The following is a 20,989-nucleotide window of genomic DNA, read 5'->3' on the forward strand; positions in this document are numbered from 1 at the left end:
TTGGGTTAAATTATTTATAAAGATTGGGTTATCTTTTCTTATGACTTTTTTATTTTTGCTTTCACCAAGTTCATTTCTTCATATCGTACTATAGATACCTATTATTAAAAAAAATGCAAACCTAACAAGAACTTAATGTGTAAAATTATATAATGTACAAACTTTTATATTATAAAAATATTGAACTATATCACTTTAATAATAAACATACACACAACCCTATAATCCTGCTTCCATAAACAACTTCACGCTTCAATGAAAATTAAGAGTGAAAAAAGATACTATTTACTACTGAGATTTCCTAAAATCACTGGATTTCTCCACACTAAATAAATAAATAAAAAAATTTTATTTATTTTACGCAACGAGCAGAATATTTGAAGAATTGTCATTTTATGTGAAATATTTTTAATTTAGCTAATTCATGTTACATGTATCAAATGTTTCGTAGTATTATACAGGTATTAAGTATATCTGTCAAATATAAAATTATATTTTAAAATCGTTATTGCACTATATCAACTCCCATTAAAAACTTTAACACACTGTAGAAGAAAAAGAATTAAAATAGAAGAAAATATAGATTTTTATACAAATTCTTTAACTACTTACATATAATACAATTAGTGCTTGTATGATTCTTCTATTATTTATAACTAATCAATTAATGTTTCAAACGATTACATGCATCATATCGCACAACCGTACGAAAATTATCAGTGGCCTTTTCATAAAGGCATATTTTTAAGAAGTTTACAGAAACTCAACTTCCAAAATATTCGTAAAATTAAATTAAACAGCATCATTCAACTCCATACATCACTCGAATAACGCTTCTGCGAGTCCATCTTCTTGATATAATCAGCGGCATCTAATTCAGCCATATTTCCTTTCTCCATTACAACTTTCAATAAAATATTGTGTACGTCACGTGCCATATTTTTCGCGTCGCTATAAAAAATAAACAGATGTATATAGACAAATGTATGAGTTATAATTAATACCATCAATTTGTATACTAACCCACAAACATAAATATGCCCATTCTGTTTACCAATGACTCTCCATAATTCATCTTTATTGTTTTCTAGTAAATGCGTAACATACACTTTTTTCGGTTGATCTCTGCTAAATGCGGTATGTAATATTAAACTACCATTCTTCACATACTCTTCAAGTTCTTCTCTATAAAGGAAATCTTCTTCTCTTTTTCTACACCCAAAGTATAAAATCGTATCTCCCACTTCTTTTCCTAATTAATGACAAAATAATTTTTCATTAATTTGCAGATTTAAATCAACCCTTGTTGCAATCAATACGTAACATAAACTGAATTTTTATTATTCACCTTCCTTTTTCGCAAGATCCCGTTCTTGTATAAATCCTCTAAATGGTGCAATACCAGTACCTGGGCCAACTAGAATAATAGGAGTCGACGTTCGAGTTGGTAAACGGAATTGCGATTTTCGCACAAAAATAGGAACGTAACACGGTGGATCCGATGGATGTTTTTCTTTCAACCAACTGGTAGTTACACCCCTGTTAATTCTACCCGTAGGAGTTTTATATTCCACTACGACTGCGGTGATATGGATCGATGTTGGATGTAGCTAAATGAAAAAGATTTAGTAAAGAAAATGAAATGATTAAAAATCTTACAAGGAGAGGGTCACAAGTGTGACGCTGACTTTTTGATGAGCTTCTGCACAATGATAGAGCTTGAAAAACTGATTATGGTCTGAAGTATAGAAAGTCTTTTCTACAGTGGATGTTTTTTTTTGTCGCGAGTTCAAATCCCGTTGGACAGATTTTTTCAACATGTTACAATATTTCACTTTTCCCTTTTTTAGGTTTCACATTTTTTTATAAAAACTACCTTCCCAGTTAATGTACAACTTACATTCAAAGCAACAATTAAATAAAATTGTTTAAAAATGTAAAAAATTGTTCAAAAATATTTATTAATCAATTATAATAGCAAAAAGGTATATTTATTAAAAAAAAAAAGAAAAAAGTGAAATATTGAAAAAATCTGTCCAACGGGATTTGAACTCGCGACAAAAAACACCCATCTACAGCGAGGCTGACGCCTTACCGGTTACGCCACGATCCTTATTGAAAGAATTTCTTATACTTCAGATCATAAGTAGCGCAATAACTTTAATATTAAATACGCCCAAAACCGGGTATCATTAGCTTAAGTTTTTCAAACTATCATTGTGCAAAAGTTCATCAAAAAGTCAAGGTCGCACTTGGGGCCCTCTTCCTGTTAGTTAAAGATTTGTATCACGATACATTGAAACTGATATTGTTTTATTATTGTACCTTTGGCGACGAAGAAATTGAATAATAACGGCACTGCAATCTTGGTAGAATTTCACACAAATGATCCAAAGCTGGCTTTAATGTAGGAATATCTTCTAAAATGTGTACAATATTTCTATTTTCATTCACTACCCATTGATGGTACGCGGCTTTCCCTTCGGCACTGGTCGATGTCATTAATTTCAATTTTTCTTTATCTTTTGGATCTGTACAATACTCTGCTAATTCCTTTAGAACATGAGTACGTGGATTACTGGTGATATCTAAATAATGAGTCAGAGCAGTTCTATAGGAACAAGGACAAGGGAATGGATGTTTCTTCGTTGATTCCTCTGTAACATGTACAAAATTATGTATTAAAATTGTTGATAATGCTAGATAATATTATACGTGGTGTCCCATAACTCCCGTAACACACGGAAATGGGGAGATGCTGGAGTGATTCGGAACAATTTTTTCCTTTACCAAAAAGTTGATGGAAGCTTCGTTTTTGAATTATTAACGAAAAACACTGGCCAATCAGAGCGCGCGCTCAACCACCAGAGTGTTGGCTCTAAACCGCGCTCGGTCGTAGTCGTGAACAAACGCATTCGTTATTCATGAAGAACGAATAATTCCACATTATTCTTAATTTAAGACGATTTAACATTTGTCGCATGCTTCCCTCGATACCCACGCTGTGCCAATGCGTTTGTTCACGACCGAGCGCGGTTTAAAGCCAACGCTATCGTCGTTGAGCGCGCGCTCTACACGCCCTCCCATTGGCTAGTGTTTTTCGTTAATAATTCAAAAACGAAGCTTCAACCAACATTTTGGTAAAGGAAAAAGTTGTTCAGAATCATCCCAGCAACCCCCCATTTCCGGGTGTAACAGGAGTTATGAGGCCTTGTATACAAATATTTCATTTACCGTCTGTATTCGTTAGAGTGAACACGGTGTCTAAATCTACACCGCATTTTTCACCAATCTTGTTTACTTGTTCTGTATTATTCACAGGATATACTGCTAAATGGTCACCAGTTTCATAACGCATTTTTGATCCGTCTATGTCAAATTCTATGTGCATACACGATCTTTCTGAAGTTGGTCCGTGAAGTTCACGGTTAACCTTCACAGGAGCTAAATAAGGATTCTTCGCATCGTACGGCCTATAAAAAATCATCGTTTTTTTTTCAAATGACGCCTTACTTATTTACACGTATATCTACAGGAAAGTTCCAAGATACATACGCTCTCTGATTTTTGAAGGAGTGGAGTCGAGCAATTTCACCAGTGTAAATTCGTTCAGCTGGTAAATCAACGTGTTCAGTAAGTTTATACTGTCGAATACTAACATCTTCACCAGCACCTTCGATTCCAAAGAAATCACAAACCGCTGGCCAAAACTTATCTTTCCAGGTGATGAAATCATCTTCAATGCTATAATCATCAATATAGTAAGTACTTTTATACTAGCACGTTGTTAGTAGCAAAATGTTTCATTATTATTATGTATTAATTTTTATTTCCTGTATTTTACTGGGTGAACTTACTTGGCATCGTCATCCCCCATTCCAAGTTCAAAGACACGCGTAGCACCAAGTTGTTCTAATCTATGATCAACGTATAATGCTACTTCATTATAATGTTCATAGGTTTTATTTCCAAGCCCAAATACCTAGAAAATAAAAGAAAAAGTTTAGAATAAATGAGTATTACTTGTATTAGTTTTATATGCATAGTTGTAAAACCATTTTAAAAATACTAAAAAAGAAGCAGGTTAAATATACAAATAGTTTTATATTCAAATTACATAATCATGTAATGCTCGATATTTTTTAGTATATTTTCACTTGAATACTAAAAAGAAAATTTAACAAATACAATTAGAAGTACCTCAAACCTTGGCGCCAAAGATAATGTTAAAACACGCCGCTGGATAGCGCTTTCGTAGTTGTAACACTTCAGTATTACACGCAGAATATTGGAGAATCGTTTCATACTTATTATCGGATTATTTTTTAAGTACGTAGGTATTTAAATATATCTTTAAACGTATGATATAAAATTTGATATAAAAATGTATAGTTATCATAGAGGTTATTTAACTATCACAGTATCCTTAATTTTTTTTAAAATAAAGATTACGATTCGACTATACTGACGTTGTACAATCGTACACGTGCCTACTATGAATCGCTTACGTAATCTTCGGAACTTATGATTGTGGGTAGAGATACACAATACAAATAACCAAAGAGATGAAATCAGTTACCCTCTATTTATTAATAATCGGTACATTAATTACTCAATAATAACATAGTTCAAAAGGCTGCAGTTCCACGTTTCACCGCCTGTAGAACCAAATTTAGGTTATGTTCCCTGATTGATTTCGACGAGTCCTATCGAATGAGCCTAGTCCCAGGTTGCGCAAACGAATAATGAAAAATTTATAACCGGTTGAATGTTTGCATTTTTTACTTAAAAGGAAGTTTAAAGTTCCTATTTATTATAGCGGTTGAATGGCGTATAGGTTAAGGCACTCGCTTTTCGACTGCGAGACCGGGAGTTCGAATCCCCGAAAAGAAAAAAAACAGATTTTTTTGGAAAATCTTAACCATACAAATTTTTAATATGAAAATTTGATTTAATTAGGTTAGGTTAGGTTAATTTTTTCCATTTGCACAACCTGAGAATGGGCTCATTCGACAGGACTCGTCGAGACCTTTCAGAATATATACAGGATGTTCCATAACTGGGGTAGGACCCGTGAAGGGATGATTGCTGAGGTCATTCTAAACAACTTTTTCCTTTGCCAAAATGTTGATTAAGGCTTCGTTTTTGAGTTATTAACGAAAAACACTGGCCAATCAGCGCGGGCCGAACCGCGAGAGTGTTGGGTATGCTCTGCGTTAAAGGCGCGCTCTGATTGGCCAGTGTTTTTCGTTAATAACTCGAAAACGAAGCCCTAAAGAACATTTTGACAAAGGAAAAAGTTGTTTAAAATGACCTTAGTAATCATCCCTCTTCGGCTCTTACCCCAGTTCTCAGACACCCTGTATATATCGTTCTATTTTGGGGGCGGTGAAACACGGAAGTGTACCTGTTTGAAATAATACTGTGCATTCAGAATTCAAGCTCTCTTATTGAAGAAGGAAGAATATTAAATCATGCAGTGTATATACATATTAATGTACAACATTAATTCGTCTATAATGTATTCTATATGTATAAATTAAAAGGTGAACATAATACTTACAGCATAGGTTAGTCCATTAAGATCGGCATCACCATTTTTTAGCCAGTCAACAAATTCCATAGCATTATCTGTAGGATCACCTTCTCCATACGTAGCTAAACAAAATACTGCCAAACTATTTGGAATTGTTTTCAGATGTATTAATTCCTCCTGTTGTAATAAATTATAATCATTTTAAACTACCATGCATAAATCAAATCAAATAACTAAGAAAAATTAAGATTTTACTGCATGCTTCAACTTTTAAATTAATTAATATAAAGAAAGCAATCTTTAAAAAAGAAAACTCTACAATTTAATTTAAACGAATGAAAATAAACTGGATAATCTTTATTAAAATCAACTAATCACCATGTCACATTCTTCAGGATCAGCGACCATCCCTTTCATTCTATATCGGATACCCTCTTTGGCCAATCTACCAGCAAATTCTTCGGCAGTTCCAGTCTGACTACCATAGAACACTACTAAACTCCTTCCAGAAGTTTTCAATTTTTTTATGAATGAATTCTCTGATGGTTGGACCGTAGGAAACATTGTTGGCCTTTAAAACAAAATTTTGTCAATAATTTTATAAGAAAATGATTCTTAAGTATGGTAAGCATTTTCTTCTTAAATAAGACAATTACTGAATGGAATAGGATTTTGCAGCTGGTGTATAAGTTTCTTGTTTATTTCGCCGCATTAGCCACCATAGTGCAGCCAGTAAAAGGGCACTGAGAAGGACAATATCTAGAGTACTGAAAAGTGGCTCATCAAGTACTTCGGCCCTTTCTTCGCTCTCCAACACCGGAGAACCCGCCATTCTTATTGCTTTCGGTTGTGATGCGCCTGCAGTCTGCAAGAAAATCAAAAATTTTACATTACTATCACCTGGTGACTTTATTCTCCATTGAACAATACTAATTTACATACAAATGCGTCTATAACCGCAAATATGATTAACCCCAGCTAGAAGAATGACTCGTAACTGGGATCGAGGTCAACGAACTTTAAGTCATTTTGATTCGCAACAAAAGTTTCACTCTACATTTCTAATTATTCGGAGTAAGGAAATAAATGCAAATGTGTTAACAGCAATATACTTTTATTATATTTTACATTGTTATCAATGTAATATAAATTCTCTTCTCAACTACTCCTATTATGTAATATAAATTCTCTTCTCAACTGCTCCTATTATGTAATATTGATTCTCATCGACATGATTCACCTCATAGTATCAATTTAAGGAGAGATTATTAAACGACATCACATGTTTTCAATTTTCTTAAGATTCACTTTATTTAAAACCAAAAGATAGAAAGATAAGATTATACGAGATTATGTGATCATCAATAGGTTGTATTAATAAAACTGTTAAGTTTATTGATTCTTATAAGAGGAAACAAAATACAGTTTTTAAATATGTGCCAACTAACTGTGATAACAGTTCAACAAAGCAAATGAGAGATAATAAATGTTTAGGATTGAGTGATAATATATCATAAGCCATTGAATCAAATTCAAGAAGGATGACATAGTGGTCTTAATTGTTTTGATTCTTATAGAAAACAAGGTTCCTTTTTTATCAGAGACTGGCATCCCCGTCGCGGCTTCGCTCGCTCTCATAAATAAAAACTTGGAGAATTTGAAGTAATAATTGATGTATTATTTTTTGGTGATCAATTTCTAGTATTTCAGAAAAGTATTGCTGCCTGCAGAAACAGTAGAAAACCGGCGATCCCATACTAACGCGTACGTTGTCACGATCACACACGGATAGGCAGAATTCAATGCGATGGTTTCGACAGTTTCTCGAAAATATCTTAAAAACTAAGACCGAGCGGCGGTTATATGTATAGGAAAAAGTTGTTTAAAATATTGATTTCTACAACATATTTAAAAATCATCGAAATCGAAGGTGCCGTCCGTAATCTAAATAATTACCTTCAACCCTGAATCTAGATTTGCGCCTTTAGAGGTTGATTAGAACAAAATCCTGAATTATGTTTTTAATCATTTGCATGGGTGACCTTCGTAAGCAAAAACCAAGTCGATATTTCATCGGGCCTAAGAGATATTCACGAATCCGTGTAAATAGATTTTAACCCTTTTTACACTCTTAATCTTTAGAGGATGGAAAAATCATTATAGAGGCTCAAAAACAAAAGTTTCTCGTCATTGTTTAAATATCATTATTTTGGGGTTTTTGAGGTCGTTGATTACGAATTTGAAGTTAGATTTTAGAAATTCAATATGGCAGACAAAAATTTTAGTTTGCTGTCAATCGGACTATCTGCTATAAACTGTACTCATGAGTTACCTCTTAGGTCGGGAAAGCCACTATAGTGGCTCGACCCGTGATAGTCATTCACCCAGGGCTGGCGCGAGGCAGGTTCAGAGCGTTCGCCGGAACCCGGCCCCGCGTTTTGAAAGGCCCCGCGGTCTACAAAAACTCGCGGTTGAAACTAATAAAAAATTATCTTCAGTCATCAATAAGCCAAGAACGATTTACATCTCTGGCTATTCTTTCAATAGAACGCGAAGTAGCAAACTCAATCAATTTTGATGACGCAATCAAAGATTTTGCGGCGAAAAAAGCGAGAAAAATTATGTAATATTCATTTTACAAGAAATATATGTAACATCCTTTCTACTTATAATAAATAATTCCTTATTGTGAAATTTAAGTATAGGATTTAAATGTGTATTCTGGCTCCACAAAATTTTTTAACCAGGCCCCGCAAAAGGACACGTCGGCCCTGCATTTACCAACAAGTATTCCCCGATATCAGATACTCATTTTATGCATTTTCTTAGAGAGATCGATAATCCTAAACCTTCGTCCTCTAAAGGTTAAGGGTCGAATTTCTAAAAATCCCTTCTTACAAAGAAGGGTTTTTAGGTGTCCGCCTCCGATTGGTTTGATTTTTGGATATGTTTTAAAGGACCGAAAAATAAGGTATACGTGTTTCTTTATTTTGGCCCGTTTTTATATTTAGGGGGTGAAACGACCCCTTAAAGTTTCAGCTACAATAGGCTATCTCGAAAACTATCATAGATAGAAGAAAACTTTTGAAGGAAAAGTTTCATGGTCTTTTATGAATATATAACAGCTGGTCATAAATTTTGTAAAAAATAATTTTTTTATAACAAAAAATTTGTTATAATAACAATTTTCATAATAACAAAAAGGAACATAAATTTGTTTCTGAATCCATTGATGTATTATATACATATACCTGCCATCACCAGAGTCCATAACTGTCCATAACTAAGCTGCGCAGGTTGGAAGATGGTGGGGGAACTCAGCGAGCTCTCCGCGAATCGCTTTCCACTTCGTTTGGGAGTATCGCCAATCAGGGCGAAGATGCGTACTAGAGATGCGCGAAGAACGAAAACTGGTCTTTTCGCAGTTATGGACTCTGGTGAACTGCGGTATACTATGTTTGCCTCTTACGTTTTTGCCTATTTTGATATGATATATGCATCGCGCACATACACCGGGTCGCGGTCATACCAGATATGGATGTACGGTTAATATCCATTATGATATCTGGCGTTTACTGTATACTAGGCATTAGTAAAGTTATTTAAAGGTTACAATTAAAGATTACATTAGTACCTACGTATTAATATGCGATACTGATGGTAAGGAATATAATAAATGTAAATTAATTTCCGATACTAGTAACATGATTGGTGCAATTATATTTCAAGTGTATGTTAGGTATGTGTATATGGTATTTTATAATCTGAATCTTTTATAAGATGTTTATGGATTTATGGTGTGGAAGAATTATGTTACGCGTTACTCCGACAATGTACTTTTACACGATTACGACGTTAATCTTCATTTAAGAAACAATGTAATTAAATAACAATCACTTGCACACAATCAACTGTCTTTACCAATATATAAAAATCTATTGGTAGAAAAATGGGTACATACACAGAAAAATAAATCAGGAGATTTTGTGAACCATGCTTTCGAACAGAACACACAAATGAAATGCCCTCTCTGTGATAAAATACAGATAGTTAAACACTCTTGGTATAAACAAGCATTTTGTTTAAAACATTTTTCATGAATACAGTCAAATCTCCTATAACGCGATTAATTCGTACCACGTTATAAGAAAATCAGAAATTGCGTTTTATGGAAACCATGTTATGAGAAACATAGTAATAAGACAAATCAGATTAATTTATACCCCGTTATATGGAAACCACTGCCGCGTTATACATATAGAAACCGCGCTATAAGAAACTCAGAAATAATACAAATTGAATGAATTCGTACCGCGTTATATGGAATCTCAGAAATAAATAAATTGTCACCCTAGGTGGATGAGGTTCAGTGTATAGGTGCTTTAGGTTACGAGAAATCGAATGAGATCAATTACAGAGCTGGAGCTCTAACCGTTTCAGAAATACACGTAACTATAAGCCCATAAGCTAGACTTAACTAGAGATAATTGTCACAAATGACATCATAAACTGATTCTTGGAGGTTTCTACATCTAACCCTAACCCTAACCCTAACCTATAAAGGTTGTCACCCTCCTAATGAGACAAAGTCGAGCACCGCCGATCACTGGGCCGAATGTTAGTATATTTCGTATATCTCGAGAACGGTTAGAGATCCAGCTCTGTAATTGGTCTCATTCGATTTCTCGTGACCTAAAGCACCTATATACAGAACCTCATCCGCCTAAGGTGACGGGGCCTTTCGGAAGTATATCCAAAAACTGCATTCTCAAAGTATCAAGTTGTGATTGATACGGTTAATGAATAAAATTTTATAATCGAAATGGCAATGAATATGTAGATTTTTACATATTTGAATTTAGATTTATTGAATACTAGCTGACCCGACAGACGTTGTCCTGTCCAAATTTTCCGACTGTCCTTTGTAATTGTCTCGAATTTTTTTTCTGAAAACTTTCCAGGACCATAACGAACAAAACCAAAAAAGTTCATACAAAAATTTCATAGAAAAAAGCACTTTCATTCTTTCCCGAATTTTTCCCTACAAACCTTATTCAGACTACACATTACGAATATTTAAAAAAAAAATTAGCCAAATCGGTCCAGCCGTTCTCAAGTGATGAGCTTACCAACGAACAGCATTTAATTTTTATTTATATAGATAATACATAGTTTGTATAATAAAATTATAAACTAAAAAAATTGAGGTTAAAGAGCGTGTCTACGCGTGACTGCGCTTTGACTTTTTCCTTGTCGGCGTCAGACGGTTGACCTCAAGCGTCATGCGTCATGCGTCATGCGTCGTGCGTAGTGCGTCAGCCGATTCTCGAACGTTAGGTGAGTTAGTTGTACGAACCAGCAAAATCTCCGAAAGAAAATAAGTCGCTCTTCTCTTGATTGGGAAAGTCAAAATCCGTTTCTTCATGGTGACCATGCATTTGCAACTGATTCTGACTAGTTATGGGGAATTTCATTGGTTCAACTTTGGATGTTCATATCTCAGGAACCAAAAAGAGTCTACCAAATAATATTGCAGGTGGTTACTGAGGGGGTCAAGGTCTACCAGTATACCAGGTTTGGTCAAGATTGCAGGTGTCGGGACACGCTGTAGCGATATATTATAACCTTTCTGATTTTTTTCCTGAAGGAAAAAATCAAGAGAAGAGCGAAAACGCGTTATAAGGAGACCGCGCTATAAGAGAGCTGTCCATATTTCGCTCCGCGTTATATGGAAATTGCGTTAGAGGAGACTTGACTGTATTATTTCTGCGACAAATATGGATATTAAGTGAATCGTTTCGTAAACTACATACATCTTATAGAAAATTTGAATTATAAATTTATACCACATATATATACCTAATATACACTTGAAATATAATTGCACCAATCATGTTACTAGTACCGGAAATTAATTTACATTTATTATATTCCTTACCATCTGTATCCCATTTTATACGTAGGTACTAATGTTGTAATTTTTAAATAACTTTATTAATGCCTAGTATACATGGTAAACGCCAGATATCATAATGGATATTAACCGTACATCCATATCTGGTATGACCGCGACCCGGCGTATGTGCGCAATGCATATATAATATTAAAACATGCAAAAATGTAAGAGGCAAACATAGTACACAATACATCAATGGAATCAGAAACAAATTTATGTCCTGTTTTGTTATTATGTAAATTGTGAATAATGTTATAAACAAATTTTTTGTTATAATCAAATTATATTTTCAAAATTCATGACCAGCTGTTTTATATTCATATATAACCTATATAACCTATTGCAGCCGAAACTTTGAGGAGTCGTTTCACAAAACGCGCCAAAATAACAAAACACGTATACCTTATTTTTCGGTTCTTTAAAACATATCCAACAATCAAAACAATTGGAGGTGGACACCTAAAAATCCTTCCTTGTTAGTGGGTGCTTACGTCATGAGAGGAATACACTACCCGAATTTCATGTTTCTAGGTTCAGGGGTCTGGGCTGGGCGTTGATGTCAGTCAGGACATTTGTCTTTATATATATAGACAGATTGAAATCGCAAGTGAAAATAAATGGTAAAACATATGTATACATTATGGATTTATATATCATGTTATGAATAATGATATAATACTTTTCTATAAGGAATTCCTGTTCAGTGAAAATGGTGAAATAAAAAAAAGTTGTAGAGAAAGCAGGAAATTCTTTATAGGTTAGAAAGTGAAACGATCTATTTTTGACTGAAGGTGCATTCTCTCTTAATTTATCTTAACCATTATGCAGTAGAATTAGAAGCATATCGAAACAAGTAGTTTGCTTTCGCAAAATTTGCCTATTTTAATTCTAATAACAGATTACAAATTACAGGAGCTTTTTAATGAGTCGAAACTGTCATTAACTATTATGCAACAGAAAGTTGCATAATTTGTAAATAGCAACGATCTCGTGAAATGCTGTTTGTAAACACATTACACGTTCAGTAAAACGTACTAAGCGGTGCGTGATAACAACAATCAATGAAAGTCATCGTGTACTGGCAAAAACTGATTAGATATTCGTTTGTCGTAACGAAATAGAATTCAACAACTGCTTGTAAATTTTAATTGTACTCAAACACACTACGTTAATCGCACAAGGAAATTTCCGCTAGCGATTTCATCGTAAATAGTTCCATCGCGTGTTCATATATTTTAATGTTAGGAAACTTTTATCATTTATTAACATCCAGGAAAATAATTATGAATAGAACGAAGAAAAGTGATATATGATACATGTAAGGTTATAATTGTATTTAGCGCCATTTTGAAACTAATCCGAAGTATTCCGAATCATCCCGAATAATGAATAGTAATATTCGTAATCCCTTTGAAGTAACAAGTATATTTTTCTGAATAAAATGAATGAGTCTTAATTAAGGTATTTTATGTTAAACTATAAATAAAAAAGAAGGAATGAGGTTTGTTGTTAATGTATTCATGCAAATATGTATGCTTGTCGTATATCTATGTAGTGCATCAAGGCATTATCCTTTTTTGACTTTTTATATGCACAGGGCCGGCCCTGGGCCTAGGCAGACTAGGTGGCCGCCTAGGGCCCCCATAAGACAATTTTGCGTCTAAGAATGCAAGAAGAGTAATATTTACTTGAATATTAATTAGTTATACAAGCTTCAATGTTAATTTTATAAATTCTATTTGAGGTACTTTTTTTTTATGTCATATATGTGAAGGGGCCCTTTTCCGGAGCTCGCTTCGGATTCCCAAAATCTCAGGGCCGACCCTGTTGAAAGGCCATATTGCAATTATTCTAAATCTAAAATTGCAATTATTAATGATGCTTTGAAAGGCAGGGTCGGCCCTGGGCCTAGGCAGACTAGGCGGCCGCCTAGGGCCCCTCCAAGGTCCAGGGCCCCCATAAGACAATTTTGCGTCTAAGAATGCAAGAAGATTAATGTTTACTTGAATATTAATCTAAATTAGTTATACAAGCTTTAATTTTAATTTTATAAATTTTATTCGAGGTACTTTTTTTATGTCATATATATGAAAGGGCTTTTTTCGGAACTCGCCTCGGACCCCCGAAATCTCAGGGCCGGCCCTGTATATGCAATCGTATATTGAATATTTTATTTTTTATTTTTCCTAATACACCTAGGGAATATTTCTGGCACACGATTTGCACATTCGATACATCATTCGCAATTCAATAAACAGGCATTGTTGCTCCTACTACAGGAAAATATAACGGATGTCGCAGAATTATACGATGTTGAAAACAACATAGATATGTAAATAAGATAATCTGTGAAACATTACGAAATACTTATTACCGAGCTAAATTGAAAAATGTTTTTACTGTATTTAAAGGAATTTACTGTATTTATTGTAATTGTGAGTACTTTACGATGCACGTGGACCCATTGAAACAAGATGAATTATGATCGTTCAGAAACAAGTGCAAGAACACTTTATCGTTTAAGTCGTATTAAGTTCTATTACGTTGAAGGTCACTGGGTCGACCGTGAATTTTTATTGGCAGTGGACATCCCGGAAACTAAGAAAACTTTCAAATTTTCATAACAATTGATACTTTAAGAGAAATCATTTTTTACATTGTTTAATCTAAATACAGGGTATCTGAGAAAGTTACTTAAATTTGATAAAGTTTAATTGACCTCTTATTCTCATGATAAATGCAGATAAAGAATGAGAAACGTTGCAGAGTTATGCAAACTATGCCATGCAAAACATTTCTAAAACCCGATGTTAATGCTCTGACTCCATCGAAAGAAACGTTTATGACATTGTTTTGACCACGTGTTGCCAACAAGGTCAGTCACTAATCACGTTCTTCTACTTTTCAGAAACCGGTCTACGAATCACCGATGGGTCACGACGAGTTTAGTATCCACTCGAGTTCAAGTACAAGGTGATAAAAAAGAGTTCGATTTTTCTTACCGGTAATTCCATTGTTCTATACAACGTTACGGTGATTTCAGCGAGCGGCCCGATAGGTCTTGGAAAGTAGTTGCAGTGCTTTAGAGACGGTCACTACCGATTCTGGAAAAAGTGTACACGTTCACACGATAAATGAGCACTGGTGGCAGGTTCGCGGCGTTATGCCGAGGACTCGATGCAGCACGTCCTCGTCACGTGGAGAACGGAAAACTGACAAGTCATGGCCGAACGACCCTGTGTAACTCTGCACGCGTAACAGCCTTGTCGAGGCATGCGCGCATACGTACTTACACGTAAGTACACGCGCACGGATCGCTGTCATCCCGGTGACGTCCGTTCGTTCATCCAACCGTTCAGCTGATACCTCGTCAACTACGCTTCTTTTGTCATAAGACTAAGATTTAATTGAATATTTCCAACACGGAAATTGACTCGATCCCCTTCAAAACGGTTATATAATACAGATGAAACTCATGCAGGAATGATCAATCTGTTTCTAAACGTTCTATAACGATTATGTACCTATAAGAACAACTTTATATATGATGGAGCAATGAGTTGGCGATAAGTCCTTTCTTCTCTTCAATTGTAATCGGATCATTGAATGTACTAACAATGAGACAACAATAACAGCATATAGGTCGTGATAATACATCTATACTGGGTGTTCCATAGCTCTCGTAACACCCGGAAATGGGGAGTTGTTGGAGTGATCCGGAACAATTTTTTCCTTTACCAAAATATTGATTGAAGCTTCGTTTTTGAATTATTAACGAAAAACACTGGCCAATGAGAGTGTTGGCTCTAAACCGCGCTCGGTCGAAGTCGTGAACAAACGCATTTGTTATTCGGGGAAACTTCCGAAAGGCCCCATCACCCCAGGACAACCAAACTTCGGATTTATAGTAATTGAGGGACGAGAAATCGAATGGGACCATTTTCAGAACTGGCAAATAAACTGTTCTCGAGATATACAGTGTATTCTAAAAGTGCGGAAACCTATTATCTTGATAAGAACGCATTTCCACGCAAAATGACTAACCCTAACCCTAACCCTAACCTAGGTTAGGTTAGTCATTTTCCGTAAAAATGCGTTCTTATCGAGGTAATAGGGGGTTTCCGCACTTTTAGAATACCCTGTATATCTCGAGCACGGTTTATTTGCCAGTTCTGAAAATGGCCTCATTCGATTTCTCGTCCCTCAATTACTATAAATCCGAAGTTTGGTTGTCCTGGGGTGATGGGGCCTTTCGGAAGTATACCCCGTTATTCATGAAGACCGAATAATTCCACATTGTTCTTAATTTAAGACGATGAAACATTTGTCGCATGCTTCCCTCGACACCCACGCTGTGCCAATGCGTTTGTTCACGACCGAGCGCGGTTCAGAGCCAACGCTCTCGTGGTTGAGCGCGCGCTCTGATTGGCCAGTGTTTTTCGTTAATAATTCAAAAACGAAGCTTTAAACGACATTTTGGTAAAGGAAAAAGTTGTTCAGAATCACGCCAGCAACACTCCATTTCGGGGTGTTATAGGAGTTATGAGTCACCCTATATAGTTTTGAAAAAAGATTACAACGAATCTATCATGATTCAGAAAGATTTATTTAATCATCTGTGAAACTTTTTCAGGATAATAGTTTAAATAGAACTAGAGATAATTACTTATTACCATAATGTTTTCAAATATGAGTCATATTTGTTTTTAATCTTGGAATAAAAAAGACTTCAAATTAAACTTCAACTTAACTTGTTGATTCATAGCTTAAAATATTTTCAGTTCAGATCAGTTCAACGAAAAGGAGGACATATGTACTTATTTTTGGAGTGTATCAATTAATCATTAACGACAAGATCATATCTATATATACAAAGACAAATGTCCTGATTGACTCATCAACGCCCAGCCCAAACCCCTGAACCTAGAAACATGAAATTCGGGTAGTGTATTCCTCTCATGACGTAAGCACCCACTAAAAAGGGATTTTTAGAAATTCGACCCTTAAGAGTGTAAAAAGGGTTAAAATCTATTTACACGGATTCGTCAATATCTCTTAGACCCGATAAGATATCGACTTGGTTTTTGTTTACGAAGGTCACCCATACAAATGATTAAAAACATAATTCCGGATTTTGTACTAATCAACCTCTAAAGGCGCAAATCTAGATTCAGGGGTGAAGGTAATTATTTAGATTACGGACGGCACCTCCGATTTCGATGATTTTTAAATATGTTATAGAAATCAACATTTTAAACAACTTTTTCCTATACATATAACCGCCGCTCGGTCTTTGTTCTGGAGATATTTTCGAAAAACTGTCGAAACCGTCGCATTGAATTCTGCCTATCCGTGATAACGTACGCGTTAATATGGGATCGCCGCTTTTCTACTGTTTCTACAGGCAGCAATACTTTTCTGAAATACTAGAGATTGATCACCAAAAAATAATACATCAATTATTACTTCAAATTCTCCAAGTTTTTGTTTATGAGAGCGGTCGAGGGGAAACTTCCGAAAGGCCCCATCACCCCAAGACAACCAAACTTCGGATTTATAGTAATTGAAGGACGAGAAATCGAATGAGACCATTTTCAGAATTGGCAAATAAACCGTTCTCCTATTATCTTGATAAGAACGCATTTCCACGCAAAATGACTAACCCTAACCCTAACCCTAACCTAGGTTAGGTTAGTCATTTTCCGTAAAAATGCGTTCTTATCGAGGTAATAGGGGGTTTCCGCACTTTTAGAATACCCTGTATATCTCGAGAACGGTTTATTTGCCAGTTCTGAAAATGGTCTCATTCGATTTCTCGTCCCTCAATTACTATAAATCCGAAGTTTGGTTGTCCTGGTGTGATGGGGCCTTTCGGAAGTATACCCGCGGTCGAACCCGCGACGGGGATGCTAGTCGACATATAAAAGGAACGATCCAACGTGTGCGTATTATGGAAAGCTAGAAAGCTGAATTATCGCTCTTCCGTGAAAGTACCAATGCGGAGAAATTGCAGCAACGCAAACAGGAATTGCATGTACTTACAAAATCTGCACGGAGAAAATGAAAGGTAAAAAGAAAAAATTGAGTCATTCGCGACGATGAGATTTCGTCTGCACCTTATCGTGTTGCTTTGTACATATGATTACACAAGCGTCAAAGGCAAGCGAAACAACCCGTTTAAAAGAACATCACACTACTGGCTGTTATTATACATAGTTCATTTTGATTGTACAGTACACTTTCTTAAGTCACTGTATATGAAAACGTAACGCAACGACGTAATATTCCAAGACATATTACATACATGATTTACTAAGAAAAAGAGGAAATACATAATAAGTGCTGAGTTATGATGACCTTTTTCTACCTTTCATACGTATAATGACTTGAGAGATCGGTTTTCCACTCATAATCAAACGGTTAATTGTAAGGTTTGAATTCGCCGCCCCGGAAGTGGAACATTAAATTCGTAATCGACCATATTATAAAGTGATAATTTTTAATTGCATCAAAGCTTGATGTAATGAAAGCAAAACGTCATTTTGTAAGGGCTTGTATTTTAATGGTCAGTATTTTAATCTCTTTTTATCAGTATTTAAATCCTTTGGTCAGTATCCTTCTATACTGACCATTCGCTATTTATGTACTAACCTAACCTAACCTAACTTAACCGCTTAGTATTTTTATATCGACCGTTTAGTATTTTTATACTGACCATTTAATTTGTTGCCTTTTGTTAGGTTACAAATTTTAACCTAATCTAATTTAACCACTTAGTATTTTTATACTGATCATTTTGATAATAAAATACTGACCATTTAATTTGTTGCGAAAAATCTCTTTCGAAAAATTTTATGATAATCCCCTTATTTTGTAACTGTTGAGGTTATAAAAAAATAATATTTTTCCCAATGAAAATATTCATAGTGTTGTTCTACTATTTTTCTTTTTATCTATTGTTTTCTTATCTGTATATACGTTTCATTTCAAGGCTGCTATTTTTTTCAGATAACTGTCTATATACTAATTAACTGTTAAGTTAAACGTTACAAATATTTTTTTTCTTAGAAGTGGAAATACTGTGCTGGTAGTACACGTGAATATTTTATTGCTTATTAATTCTCTTCTTTTTCTAAAATATAATATTATTTCCGTATTTGATGATTAATACAACAATGAATTAAAACCTAGCACATGTGTCACTGATTGGACGGCTTAATTTTGATTATCGTATTCGCTCATAAATGTTTTATAGGGACATTAATATTACGTAGAATAGGTCTGAATCATAACAGCAACGTAAAACAGCTTTTGACGTCGGAATCTTCAAAACTGAATAATTTTAATTGTGATTATGTGTAATCGATATGAAATAGGCGTTGCAAGAGAGAAGAAATCAAATCGCTTCGATAGTAATTAGACTCGGTCTATTTACACTGTTTAAGTAACGATATAATTAGTCATTTTAATTATTAGATGTACAATTTAATTATGTAATTTTTCAATTTTTAATTGAAGATTTACTTCCAAAAAGTTGTGTTAACCTAACCTAACTTCAGTTTTTAAAGTAATATGTATTGTTATTACATCCTGGCGCCATTTTTCAAATACACAAAAGTGCGGGAAAATATTCAAATTTAAAATAGTAATTAAGAAGGCGTAATGTTAACGGTACCGAATTAATTTGTTATTGTTTCAAACTACGTATGTATATTATCACTTACAAGTATGTTCTAGTTTCGATTGATTTAATATTACATATCAGCAGAAGGAAAAAACTTGTTTGTAGGAAAAAAAATACCGTTATTATTACTCACGCAATTGCTTCATTATCATGTTTTGCTTATGTCACATTTACGTCACTGTCATGCAAAACAATTGCAAATTTAAGTGGATTTTTTGAAAAATTGATTACCACTTAACATTTCAGGAATCTTCTATTTCAATTTGAAGCATAAATAATTAACGATTCCAAAGCACGTTTAGTTAATTTGGTTTAGCTGGTCAGTAATTGTAACGTTACTTTCGTAGACAAATTTTATTTTGTTTTCGACGAACTCGATATAAATGTTTTTAGAACAAATGATTTCAAGTGTAAAACTGTCTTTCAATCATGATCTTTGATCTTATGTATTATTCAATTTGATTTAACAATATTATCATTAGTATGTGCGACAGCAGCACACATCATATACGTATTTTAACAGAAATGAAATGAATCTATTCTAACATTCATGTTTTTTTATTTTCAAATATTGCGAATAATGATCTTTAATTAATTAATTATCTAAATTACCAAAGGATAAATATAATTTCTATTTTTATCTTTGTTATATTTCAATATATAAAAAACAAATTTTCTTTCATTAAAGGTTCACATTTAACGTACTACTGATAATGAATATTCATGATTGAGTAGTGTGCACATGTATAAAGATAAGGTTATATTTATCTATTCAAAAGTCTCCTAATCAGACTACTTGTAAGAAAGAATTAAAATATTAATATTACTTCTTTGACTAAGCTATAAATCTTGCACAAGAAGCTTAACATTAACTAAACTATTCTAATAAGATAAGAAAGAACTTTTTTACTTCAAATATGTAACAAAATTAGTAATTCCATGTATATTAATGCTAAGTACAATGTTATAGAAAAAGAATCTTAATTTAAATTACATGATTATTTCATTTGTACATAATACGCACTTTTACACAGAGTTTTGAATCGTATATTACAGTAAGCATTTCTATATCATTATTCTTCATTATACAGTTACAAATAAAATTCCATATTCATTATTTAATTTTAATGCACCAAGATATACTAATACAGTAACACATATTTTTAATATTAATTCAAATGAATCTAATACAAATAAAAATATTTATCACATCTATGATATTAAGACACTCCAAAAATTTTCAACACAATACTGCTAAACTGTCATTCTGGTTATCATATATGTAACTATTTATCTTGATCAATGATCTTTTGCGCACTATACAGTAACTGCTAGTACTACTACCACCACTACTATCACTACCACCTGTTAGAATGTATTTGTATGCATACACTTACTTGAAGAATTCGGTCTTCGATCGAATTAAATTTGAATGATGAATCTGTTGTACTTTTTCCAGTAAAATCTTTTCTAGAACAAGATCCAAGGCAGGCAATAAACCACGTGACAACACTTTACTCTTCTTTCAATTCTTTCTCTCAGTACGTTGAACTTGCGTAAAAAGCGTTGGACTCGCACTGGTTACACCGTGGTGAAGATCTGCGTATGTACAGTGTATGTATTGTGCGTAACAGAGTATGCGTATTAGACACGTCGGCATCGAAGGAACGAAACGATCTCTTCCAATCCGATCGTGTTGCCGACTACCATATCGATTGTTAGCAGGACGTATCTTTTCTAGTTACATCGGGTATCTCAGCTAATCTAAGTTGAAGAAAGAGGATGGAATAACGCGAAGAACGAAGAAACATTG

At 34.2% G+C, this 20,989-nt stretch overlaps 1 protein-coding gene across 3 annotated transcripts; it reads right to left on the bottom strand.

Moving 5' to 3' along the window:
• Positions 1-28: 28 nt before the first annotated feature.
• LOC114880222 (NADPH--cytochrome P450 reductase) lies at positions 29-20,886 on the bottom strand. 3 transcript variants are annotated; one of them, XM_029196007.2, is made up of 11 exons: positions 14,495-14,785; positions 6,193-6,401; positions 5,915-6,107; positions 5,564-5,713; positions 3,858-3,982; positions 3,556-3,744; positions 3,235-3,473; positions 2,326-2,657; positions 1,349-1,610; positions 1,024-1,252; positions 29-951 (listed from the first exon to the last, which is right to left on the bottom strand). In XM_029196007.2, exons 1-11 carry the CDS (start codon positions 14,504-14,506, stop codon positions 807-809), a joined length of 2,085 nt encoding a protein of 694 aa, XP_029051840.1. In that variant the 5' UTR covers positions 14,507-14,785; the 3' UTR covers positions 29-806. The 3 variants fall into 3 exon arrangements, with proteins under 3 accessions (XP_029051840.1, XP_029051838.2, XP_029051837.2); XM_029196005.2 differs by lacking the exon at positions 14,495-14,785 and adding an exon at positions 20,574-20,886 and having other exon boundaries at positions 29-1,252; XM_029196004.2 differs by having other exon boundaries at positions 29-1,252; positions 14,495-14,792.
• Positions 20,887-20,989: the final 103 nt, after the last annotated feature.

The sequence above is a fragment of the Osmia bicornis genome, chromosome 16 (assembly GCF_907164935.1).
Source record: "Osmia bicornis bicornis chromosome 16, iOsmBic2.1, whole genome shotgun sequence".
Classification (NCBI taxonomy): Eukaryota; Metazoa; Arthropoda; class Insecta; order Hymenoptera; family Megachilidae; genus Osmia; species Osmia bicornis.

What these genes read in the sequence shown, in the direction of transcription:
- LOC114880222 (XM_029196004.2), bottom strand. An exon ending in TTAATGGACTAACCTATGCT is followed by an intron (nt 3,983 to 5,563) that starts GTAAGTATTATG and finishes TTTATTTTCTAG; the next exon opens with GTATTTGGGCTTGGAAATAA. An exon ending in GGATCTTGCGAAAAAGGAAG is followed by an intron (nt 1,253 to 1,348) that starts GTGAATAATAAA and finishes GTCATTAATTAG; the next exon opens with GAAAAGAAGTGGGAGATACG.